This window comes from Gobio gobio, assembly GCF_949357685.1.
Source record: "Gobio gobio genome assembly, chromosome: 2".
Lineage (NCBI taxonomy): Eukaryota > Metazoa > Chordata > Actinopteri > Cypriniformes > Gobionidae > Gobio > Gobio gobio.
The window spans coordinates 52,295,523-52,307,865 of record NC_137098.1 but is presented as its reverse complement, the minus strand read 5'-3'; the positions used below and the strand labels follow the sequence as shown (position 1 = coordinate 52,307,865).

Genomic DNA, 12,343 nt, shown 5'->3' with positions numbered 1-12,343 from the left:
CCCTTAGTTTCATTTTGTTTTGTTTCTTTTCTTTGGCAGCTGTTTATCTGTTTGTCTTTATGCTGTGGTGATCATGAGTAAGCAGTATTCAGTCTGTAGCCTCTCTTTGACCTTGATCATGAGGGCTATCAGAGTTCACGTCCATAGAGACAGCACCACGGCATCACCCCCAAAAAAACTTTTATCAGATTATATCGTTATTCATGCCCTGTGAAAGGGGTAGGAGTTCTGTAATGCTGGTTTATTGTCTGTCACCACACCACACGCACACAGATCCGCATTCCATCTTCATTTTTCTCGAGCAGCTGTAAGAGTAGTTTTGATTCGTCCATTTCCTGTAAGCCTTAAAAAGGCTCTTTTCTTATAAATGTGAACAATGAGACACCCTTGGCATAAATATGATTTCTGGAAACCGCTTTAACAAAAGACACTGTGTGTGTCGTGCTGTTAATAAAGCTGTTTTGAATTTTCTTTTCATATTTGAATATTCCACTGCATTTCATCTTTTTACCACATTTTGGAATAGAGAGCAAAAGTCAATTTCTGGAAGTAAAATTCCCATATTTTCTCCATTGGGGAATTGACTTTAAGACAGACTTAAATAACTAAAAGAAGTTTTTTCAATAAATTGTTTTAAATTGTGTTTAATAGCACAATTCCTGATCAAAAACTGCACTACCCATCCTGTGTGTGTGTGTGTGTGTGTGTGTGTGTGTGTGTGTGTGTGTGTGTGTGTGTGTGTGTGTGTGTGTGTGTGTGTGTGTTTGTGTGTGTGTGTGTGTGTGTGTGTGTGTGTGTGTGTGTGTGTGTGTGTGTATACATACATTACTGTTCAATCTTTTTATTTTATTTTATGAAAGTGTCTAATGCTCACCAAGGCTGCTTTTATTTGATAAGTACAGTACAAAGCAGTAATATTATGAAATATTATTTCAATTTAAATTCCTGTTTTCTATTTTAATATATTTTGAAAAATATTATTTATTCCTGTGATGGCAAAGCTCAATTTTCAGCTGTCATTACTTCAAACTTCTGTGATACATTATCCTTCAGAAATTATTCTAATATGCTGATTTGGGCTCAAGAAATATTTTCTTATTTTTATCAATGTTGCAAACCCGCTGTGCTGCTTAAAACATTTATGGAAATCATGATACATTTTTCTTCAGGATTATTTAATGAATAGAAAGTTGAAAAGAACAGCTATTACAATTTAAACCTTTTTTTTTGTTTTTGTTTTTGACCCCAAAATCTTGAACAGTAATGTTCATATAAATGTGTGCATATAAATCGGATCATGTCTATGAACAGTCACTTTTGTGCTTTATTGTGGCCTGTTACATCATTTGATTTTCCCTGTGATGCATGAAGGCACAAATCTATTGTGTAAATCTTCGTGGTCCTTTTACTTAAATATTTTCCTGTTCCTATTTATAACTGTCATTTATGTCTATATGAGTAATTAGATTACATGCATAGATCAGGCATAGTACATTATTCTTACCACATGTATTTACAAATGTTAAAACCTCTAGTAATTATTTCAATGTCATACCTTTTTCTGTTCTGTGTTCCTTTCAGCCTCTTTTAGATGCTTGCTACTGGCTCAGCTCTGACCATTCTGTCACACTTCTTCCCCAGCAATAACTAACCTTGTTGGAATAGACAGGAAGGTAAAAGGGAGGTCATGTCTTCCCCAGCCCAGTGCCAAGTTCTTGAGTTCAACCGTTATTAATGACCACCAGCAACTCCTTTAAAACGGGTTGTGTGGAGAAATGGACAGTGAAAATGAGCTCATCCTCCAACTGCAAAATCTTTCTGTTCGCACATAGATATTGCTAATTTATTTATTAACACTCAGTCTTAGTTGAACTGCTCTGCATTGGACTGAAAGGGCTTGTGACTGTTTTGTTGTCATATTGACCTGGCGATAACTCTCTTTTCTGAATGGACAGGAAGTTGAAAGTGAGGCCACCTCTTCCCCTAGGCTAACGTAAACGGTCAAACGTCCATTAATTACAGACTGTAACTCTATTAAAATAAGTGTCAAAACAAGTCAACCAGAAGGTCACAGAGAGTATACTGAGGGACCTGCCTAAATCATCTGTTATGTGACCCAAAGACTTTGAAGCACCTTATAATTTTATGTAATATAATTTTTATTTATTTATTTTATTGTCTTTTTACATTTATTTTGAAACTTTTGGTAAATTTTTTAATAATACTTCAGTCATAGTTTGTGATCAGATTTTTCGGTCATCTGAGATTTCAATGAACCAGGTTTTAATAAGGTTCACTTACCCAGCCATTTGAAATCTTTAGATGTTTCAGAAATGGGACTGTTTTGCATTCTGTGGGATTTAGCCACTCTCCTCAGGTCTCGATGACCGCTTCACCACACCATAACCCCCGAGATAACTCTTCCTTGTCTGAAGAGGACAGGAAGGTAAGTTTGAGGCCAAGTCTTCCCCAGACTATGGCTCCTTAGACGTTGCGGCCTCAGGAAGAGGGCTGTTTTTACTTGTCCCTGATGTGGCTTGCTAACGGAGCGAACAGAACTGATAACCGAACAGTGACCCGAGTAGGGTTCAGCTTAGAGGCAGTGTATCGGCCACCGCAACTATCTCCATCTTGACCACCTACTGACCCCAACCTCCCTCATGCTTTTAGGACATGCTTAGTTCCCTCAGTAAAGTTTGCAGTTAGAGATTAGCAGTGCCCTGTAGCGACTTGTACGATACACACCCAGCAAGAGAATCTCTGTTTCAATTAAGTATTGTCATTGAGTTGAAAAGGTGGAGAATTAATCTCCTGAACTCTTTGTGTCCTGCGGCCTGTGACAGCAATGTTTGTACCCTTTTTAATCAGGTTACGGCTGTCAGAATACTTGGGGATGGAGCTCCTGCTCTGCTGAGATCCTCTGAAGCCCTCTTGAGACTTCTGGCCAGTCTTAATCATTTACTGTAGGTCTCTGCTTCTACTAATGTGATTATATGAGCCACTCAGTTGTGGCACAGCCTCACCAGCATCCTAGCAGAGCAGACCAATGGTAAGTGGTCATTGTTCATTTTTACACTCACTCTGATTTCCCTCTGTTCAGAGTTCAGTGCAGGGTGAATTCTATTTGAATGACAGCATCACTATGTCCTACTCACTCTGGAGTACTCTGAAGGGTACAGGTAATTTGTACCTCTTTTTGGTACACTCATAAGTCACTGGCATTTTATTTTGTTAACATGATGATATAGCAGCAAAATTTAAATTCTGTTATCACTTATTCACCGTCATGTTGTTCCTGTATGACTTGCTTGCTTGAACGTTGAAGTCCAAACAAGATTGGAACTCACGGACTTTCATGGTATGAAAAAATACTGAGATATTCTTTAAAATATCTTCTTTTGAGTTTATTTTTGATTGATTTATACCTTTAATATTGTGTTAGGATTGTTACTTTTGTGTCTCAGTAACACTTAAGATTTCATACACACACATTGTCTATTTTGTATGTTGTGCATTTTTATATTTTTATTTATTTTTATTATCTGTCTTGTCGCTGTCCTTCTGTCAGTGCTGTGGAAGCTTCAGTATGTGTAAACATACTTGGCAATAAAGCTAATTCTGATTTTGATTAATTTGTTATCAGCATTAGATATCATAAATTTAACACTGACTAATACCTAGTCAGTTTTAATCAATATGACATAACTTGATCTTGATCATGCTGGATTTATCCAATCATTTAGTCATCTCAAACCCCAACCCTTTCTTACAATCAACTGCAAGTTTAATTCACTTACAACAAAGTCCCCACCCTGTATTTTGTCTTTTTGAGAATACAATTTACTTGGGTGTATGTCACAACAGGAAGAAAATATCTGTTGCTACTTGTTACATTGCAACTTTAATATTGACCTAGATTAATAAATGCAATAAAAGTTTTTTCTTTCATTTGTTATCTATATACCTGTATTAACTAAAGATGAGTTATTGTAAAGTGCTGAACATGTATTCCCTCGATTTGACCTGTCTCATTTGAGCCCTGCACAATAATCTGAGGCAGCGGAGGGAGAGCAAGAGAAGAAGAGGGAGTTTCTTCTTATCCTGCTCTCCCTCTGCTCCCTCCTTTTCCTTTCCCTCTCCATCATTTTTCTCTTCCTCCTCCACATCATCTTTTTTCCGTTATGGACCCCTTTGTTTTCTTTTTGTCTGTCTTGTCTCTTATTCCTCTTCTCCACTTTCTCTCGTTTTGATTGACAGTTGCTGTCATTTCCAGCACTGGTGCTTCTAGGACGTTTTAAAGTTTTTTTTTTCACAGACAGAGAAAGCAAACATTCATCATTGTTAATCTTTGCTGATTGACATATATTTTCCCTGCGGTTAAGAGCATGTTTGTTTGCATAGACTTGTGTTTGAGTGTCTCATGCTCACTGCTTCGCTGGACACTTTAGCGTAGATGGAGTTTAGACCAGGATAACCTCTATGGATAACCTCTGACCTCTTGTGTGCTACTGCTATGTGGAATGAAATATGGCTTTAGAAACAGGGAGCCACTTTTCCTTTTTTTTCAGTACTCAGATACTGCTTATCATTTTCCTCCCGGTGGACTTTGACTGATGTTGAATGATGTTTTAGTTGCTCCTCCTTCCCTTTTTTCTTTCCGCTCCTCTCTCTACATTCACATGGTCCCGAGCCATGGATAGCTGAGCTAAGTGTTTTCGATTCAGACCTCTCTGTTGATTATCTTTGCAGGTTAATGTTAAGATAAAAACCTGACCTTTCTCACTAGCGTTAACAGATTTCCCACAGAAACTTCTAGAAATGACCATAAACGGTGAATGTATGAGGATTAGAATGAACGTTAACTAGGCACATTTAGAGTTGAGTTCAAAACTACCGACTGGGGATTGGGGATCATAATTGTTAGTCATTCCAGCCCACCATCTGATTTTTCACCAGTATTTTTTATTTACCATTAACCCAACAAATTTGCTCTGATCCAAACGTTTTGAATGTTTAATTGATCACCTTTTATTAATGAAAATGTTTTACTCATTCTCATGTCATTACAAACGCATAAGACTTTTGTTCATTTTCGAAACACAAATGAAAAAAGTTTTCTTTTTTTTGTTTCGAAGATGATCCAAAGTCTTATGGATTTGAACAACATAAGGTTGAGCAATGATGACAATGATCAACTATCCCTTAAAACTAAAAGAATTGTTGCTTTTTTTACTGACTACATCAGAGAATACACTAAGCACTTAAAGGGGTTTTGGATCTCATGTTCATATTTGCTCCCAGCGGAGGTTTACTGCTGCTGTATCTGTATCGGATTTACTTGTCGTTCACATTTATGACTGTGCACTTGAGCCCTATTTGCTGCGGTTCAAACCACAACTCGCATACCAGCCCATTCTGACTCATCCCATGTTTAGAAGACATTTTTTTATCAACTCCGCAGATAACTGCATAGGCCTTTTTAAATATGGGTCAGACCATCGGTATATTTCACTATAGATACTTTGGCCTCTTTTTCTCTCTACCCCCCTACTAGTTTGTTTTAGCAAAGTGGGGTTATCGATATTTCTTTCTTTACTAGGCTGATCTCTCTTCTCTGTGCTGGTTATTATCAATGTTATCATTATTCAGGCTTAAGCTCAACTGACTTTGGCCTGCATGAGCCTCTGGGGCTGACGGCCCAATTCCAGAACGCACTAAACAACACTGAGAGCCAGAGGGCAGCCAGAGGTGAGAATAGAGCTAACGAGAAAAGGAGTGCAAGGAGAAGGCATGGATGAATTGATAGTGGCAGTGATGGCACAAAGAGAATAAAACACTAGAGAACACAAAACTAACAGACTTCAAGGTTAAGAACGTTATTTTTTCTTCTTTTTCATAGCAGCTCATTCGCATTACTTCATTAAGTCATAATGAATAATTATGCCTTATCGGCTGGTTATTCACAAGCCGTTTGGAGGTGGCTACTATGTTACTAGGGCATAGGTGATCATTACATAACAAACTCCCTACTAGAGCATTTTTAGATTGATTGCATGAGTAAAGTGGCAAATCAAACCTTGTTTTTCCAGAACACTGCCAGAAAGTGCAACAAGTCTAAGGGAACAAAAGAATAACACGGCAGTCAATTCCCAACACCCCCAGGCTATTAACGAGAATAGCTATTCCTGCTGCGTTCCAAACAAACAAGTACGACGGTCGGAATAACCGTTATAAGCCCTTATCCAAGCGGCCCAGAGCTGAGAGAGAAACAGGGGTGACACTGTGGCTGTGAGGGAAACGAGAGCAACACATCAATGTGCAACGTCATGTTTTCTTTCTTTTTTTTGCTCCCTTTCTCTCCATCATTCTTTCTTTTAGAAGAATGAGAGGAAGTGATAATCCAGCGCCCGCCCGCCCCCATGCCCCAGCTCCTCTCTAGCGTGGCCCTCTGTTTGTTCAGAAAGGGGCCGATAACACTGTCGGGGGTCACGCCGAGGTCAAAGAGAGAGACCGAGTGGAAGTTCATTGGGAGGTGAAGGCGGGGCGGAGAGGCAGAGCGGAAAGGTGAAACCCAGGTCATGGACGAGTTTGACACACTAGCTAGCGCTACGTGGAATGCAAGTGCATTCAGATTACAAATGACAGCGGCAAAACCTGGCCTCTTTTTCTCTCTCCCTCTCCTCTCAGCCTTCCTCCCTTTGCGGGTCTGTACAGACCATGTTAACGGGAAGAAGAGAAAGGAAAAAACAAGATATGAATGCAAATCCAAAAATGACTTATCTCACGCAGGTGCTTATCTGCCATCGCAAGGGGTGTGTATGTGCATGGTTTCATGAGAGGTTTTGTTTGAAAAAGCTGATGGTTGAATTTGTTGTTTGTTAAAAGTTTGATTTCAGATGGACTCAAACAATAATTTTCCTTTTGCAAAGTCGATATTAAGCTGCGGTCACATTTACTGTTGTTCACCGAATTTTCACTATCATTTCAATAGTAATCCACACAATCTGGAATTCTTTGAAAGATTTCCCCGTGCAGATTGTGCTATGGGTTCAAGTTGCTCACGCATATTGACCCAACAGAAAGTTGTTTGGTTTGAAAGAGACTCTATGTGTGTTTACGGTTGAATACAGAGGTTGTTGTATAGTCATTTGCTTTTTTTTTTTTCTCTTGGCAAGTTTGATGACATGTTTGATTGTGTTTGTTTGCATTCCCAGCACTGAATCTGCGTCTAAATGTGTGTGTTTGTGCGAGTGGGTTTGTTTGGGAGGGAGGAATGTGCTCTGTTGTTTATTGAGCCAGTGCTGAGTGGTGCATTTTTGGCCAGGCTCCAGCAAGGTCAGTAGCTGGCCGGGTCAATCACGGGTCATTACCGGCCTATTATTGGGTCAGGTCCGGGTCAGAAAGAGCCCTGCATTCAGGGTGAAACAGTGTAAATGGCTGTTCTCTCTTTAACCTCTCTCCATTCTCCTCTAATCCCCTGCTTTGTCATGTTGCTTTCCCCTGTGTCTCCTCTATAATCTCATTTAAGAGGCCCTGCTCACTTATGTAACATTGGGAGAAGTGAACTGGCCTGATCTAACAAGGGCCAGCGATGGTGTTTAATGAACTTTAATGATCTCTCTTTGTCTTTTCTTCCCCGCACCACCACCATCCTGTTTTTAGTTGCTGGATCTCTTCACTCAGTGGGACTGGTCCACGTATCTTGCTGACTACGGCCGCCCCACCTGCAAGTACCTGCGAGTCAATCCTCACACGGCTCTGGCCCTCCTCGAGAAGTGAGTCTCACACTGTCCTCTTTCTTCTCTCTTCTCCCCCATTCATCAAACCAAATGCACTTACTTTAAGACATCTGATCAGATGCAAAATGTTTTTTTCTTTCTCTCTCATCTCTCATCTCTCATCTTATATGTTACTCATGAGTAGGATTTCTCGTTCGTAAGTATTCTGCATTTTGCTGATGTGCCTTTAACATTGGTAATTTTCATGAAATGTCCATACCTCTATCCAAAAAAAAAGAATAGGAAACAATATTTTACATAATGAAAATAAACACACACACGTTTTCTTGTTTTATGGAGACATTGCATAGACATGATTTTTATACTGTTCAAACTATATATTCTATCCCCTAACCCTAAACCTACCCATCACAGAAAAGATTTTTTAGATTTTCAAAAAACCTCACTTTAGGGCTGTTAAATGATTAATCGCATCCAAAATAAATGTTTGTGTTTACATAATATATCTGTTTGTGCTGTGTATAATTATTATGTATATTTGAATGCACACGCATACATGTAACAATTTCTTAAATGTATACATGTATATACTGTATACATATTTATATAATTTATATTATATATAAATATTTTATATATAAATATAAAAAAAGTCTTAAATATACACGTGTGTGTGTGTGTGTGTGTGTGTGTGTGTGTGTGTGTGTGTGTGTGTGTGTGTGTGTGTGTGTGTGTGTGTGTGTGTGTGTGTGTGTGTGTGTGTGTGTGTGTGTGTGTGTGTGTGTGTGTGTGTGTGTGTGTGTGTGTGTGTGTGTGTGTGTGTGTGTGTGTGTGTGTGTGTGTGTGTTTATATACACATAATAATTATACACAGCACACACACATATATTATGTAAACACAAACTTTTATTTTGGATTAATCGCAAAAATGTCCCCACAAGGACTTCGGACATTGCCATAACGTAGGGAAAATCCGGAACCACACACACACACACACACACACACACAACAATAATAGTAATATATTATATATGTTTTATTTTGTTTTATTTCTTTTGATTTTGGGGTAAAATACGACCTGGACATTTCTTAAAAGTTTTTTTAATATTCACTCACATGATCAGTGTTTATGTTTGTAAGGTTTGGTTCACTTTATGATTTTTTGCTGTGCATTATGTACAAGAGTGAGTGTTAATGTCAGTGTTTTGCATGCTGTTCATTAAAACTCAGTACATGTTTGCAGAATGCATGCATTCCTCCGTGTTGTGTACGTGTATTTGCTAGACTTGTGACCCTTGCGATCCCTTAGCTTTCCTCTGTCACTCTCTTTTTCTTTCCCTCCCTCCTTCCCTCCTCTGGCTGTCCTCTTGTATCTGTGATATAAAGCAGCAGCGGATTGGCATTACACACACATACACACACACACACACACACACACACACACACACACACACACACACACACACACACACACACACACACACACACACACACACACACGTACCCGCCTGATCCCATTTGAGCTGCACTTACCTCAGCCTTACCCTCTTGCCCCTCTGTCTCAGTGAAAGTGATCTGTATTATTAAGCCTGGCGAGAGTTAGCACACTACTAAACACGTGTGTGTGTGTGTGTGTATGCCTCGAATCAGAGCATGACCTGCTCGTTCAGGAGAAAAGCTTTCCTTTATTGGAGTGTTCTTAAAAAGAAAATACTTTTTAGTTACTTAGAGAGGGGAAATGAAGATTAAATATAAGGATATGAGTTTTAGTTTGTTTAAAAAACTCTTTCAATAAAATCATGATGTTTGTAAGTGGAGGAAGCATCTGAACTGAGAAAGTGAAGTCTGACCAGCAGTGATGTGGTTGTGTATCACCTCATTGCAGGGATGGGCAATATTTCTCTGGTACTGGTTGCATGTCCCATTTTTGTACATTCAGACAAGGAAAAATATAATATAGAAATGCACTAAACTCAGTCATAAAACTTTGAAGCAGTTTTGGTTTTAAATGCATGTGGCCGGTGATCTTTATTATAGTGGTTCTCAACTGGTGGGACTTGACCCAGAAATGTGCTACAGGTCTGTTCTGATGGGGTCATGGACAGCAGGGAAAAAATGCTTTAAAAAAGCACTTTAACATGGGGGTAGAGCGACACAGTCTTCTACTAGTGCACGATAAATCGAAATTAAACCGCATGCGATTTGGCAAAGGCTGCATTTATTTTATGTGCAGATTGTCAGTGAAGCATGGCTCTGATCAGTAGTAAATGCTGCTCCATCTGAAAGCCAGAGGGCACTCTCACGTAGAAACTCCAAATATGCCCTGCAGAAGTACGATAGTGCACGTTGTTCCAGGAAATCCCTATGGGCATCATACTATCGCTGTATCTGAATAAACAGAAGATTGAAACGCTTTGATTTAAACATGAAGAATAAACGCACAACTACAACAATATATGGTTCTTCAAGCCTTCTCGGGTATTTTCAAGATATTAAAGTATATTTATACTTAAATGCTAATCGACATAGCCTTTATCACTGTATAGAATACTTAAATATGTGACCCTGGACCACAAAACCAGTCATAAGTCGCACAGGTATATTTGTGGCAATAGCAACAATACATTGTATGGGTCAAAATTATAGATTTTTCTTTAATGCCAAAAATCATTAGGATATTAAGTAAAGATCATGTTCCATGGAGATATTTTTGTAAATTTTCTACCATAAATATATATAAAAATGTATTATTAGTTGTAATATGCATTGTTAAGGACAACTTTAAAGGCGATTTTCCTCAATATTTAGATTTTTTTGCAACCACAGATTTCAGATTTTCAAATAGTTCCATCTCAGCCAAAATGTACTATCCTAACGAACCATACATCAATGGAAAGCTTATTTATTCAGATGATGTATATATCTCAATTTTAAAAAGTGGACCCTTATGACAGTTTTTTCGGTCCAGGGTCACATATGTTCTGTGAGCCTTATTCTGTGTCAGCTTCACTGACAAGCTGCGCATAAAAATAATCACAGCCTTTGCAATTTCATAATCGTAATAAGCCAAATCGGTTTAAGAACGATTTCAGGTGAATTGCAATTAATCGTGCAGCCCTAGTTGCTTAATAAAAATGCATTTTAAAAGTTGCATGTTGCAATTTTAATTAGGTTTTTACTACATTTTTAAATATAAAAATTCATAGACTGTTGTGAATATCAATTTTTTGATGCTGCACTTCTAGTTCTCCATAGCAGCTATCCACATTAATCCAGTGCCCTCATCTTCAAAAACTAAATAAGGGTTCACTTGCAGTTAGATGGTTTGTGGCGACTACATTTTGAGCAGTGAGTTATCGAGAGCATTAATCCATCAAAACTCAGGAAACATTTTAAACCCAAACACTCAAACTATACAGACAAGTCTGTGGTTTTAATTATTTTAGTATACAATAAACAATTTAGCTTTTTGGTCAGGTTGATGGCTAATCTCTAATGTAAAATCCTTCCCTGAAGCAAAACCAGTTGAGAATCACTTTTGTCCGCCTCCATCCCCACTTTTGTTTGTTGAACTCCAGAAGCGAGTCACAAACTCTCATGCTCAACAAAGCAAGCATTCCGCACTAGGCGGTGGTGATTCTTATCACCATGGTAATCACAGGCGGCTCTCTGTAAAAATGCAGTGATGCATTTCACCATGGCAATACAGTCATGCGTCCGTGGCGATGGCTATCTCGCCTAATAACTTTTAGCGAATAAGATTCGCAGGATGAGTTGATTAAAAAAAGAGTGATTGGATTTGTGGCTGGTGGTGATAATGAAATTGCTTCTGTAACAGATTGACTCTCTCTCTCACAATATTTGTAACTTGAATTTTGTATTTGAATGGCCCATATTCTAGAATTTGTAGTATTTTATGGTTTCCCTGAAGTCTGTAAATGTTCATTAAATGGTTTCTTACAACAAAGTTTATTTTATTTAATTTTTTTTACCATTTTCTACCCACTGGCTGTTTTTTTCTAATGTACCTTTAACATTTTTAAATGTACACCACCGTTCAATATATATATATTTTTTTTTTCAGCAAGGATGCATTAAATTGATCAAAAATGACAGTAGGACATGTATAAGGTTTTAAAATATTTTAAAATATAGCATATTGCTATATATAATATATCCGCATATTGGAATGATTTCTCAAGTATCATGTGAAACTGAAGACTGGAGTAATGATGCTGAAAATTCAGCTTTTCCATCAAAGGAATAAATGACATTTTAAAATGTATTAAAATAGCGAACAACTATTTTAAGTTGGAATAATATTTGACAATATTACAGTTGACTGTGATCAAATAAATGCAGCCTTGGTGAACATTAGAGACTTCTTTCAGAAGCATTAAAAAATCTTTTGAACGGTAGGGTAAATGGTGTCTGTTCACGTTTTGTTTTTATTGATGATTAGCTGCATTTTTCAGTATCAAACGAGCAAGGAAAAACCATAATATGCCTTTAAATTCTGAGGACTATAGACTATGCAGAATAGACGAATGTGGGTTTTTTTCAAGGTCTTAATGATGACGGGGCCACTTCAGTATTTTGTCAAA

The 12,343-nt window shown here is 38.0% G+C and overlaps 1 protein-coding gene across 9 annotated transcripts in view; it reads left to right on the top strand.

The window, feature by feature from the left end:
- Positions 1-12,343, top strand: part of exoc6b (exocyst complex component 6B) — a 107,715-nt gene that overhangs the window by 93,018 nt on the left and 2,354 nt on the right. For 3 of the 9 annotated variants that reach the window (XM_079810764.1, XM_079810765.1, XM_079810768.1), the window contains 2 exons: positions 7,663-7,775; positions 7,858-7,935. In XM_079810764.1, coding sequence (XP_079666890.1) covers positions 7,663-7,775; positions 7,858-7,935 — 191 coding nt within the window. Of the gene's footprint in view, positions 1-7,662; positions 7,790-7,857; positions 7,936-12,343 lie in introns of all 9 variants that reach the window. The other 6 variants (XM_079810766.1, XM_079810770.1, XM_079810769.1 and 3 more) reach the window with 3 other exon arrangements.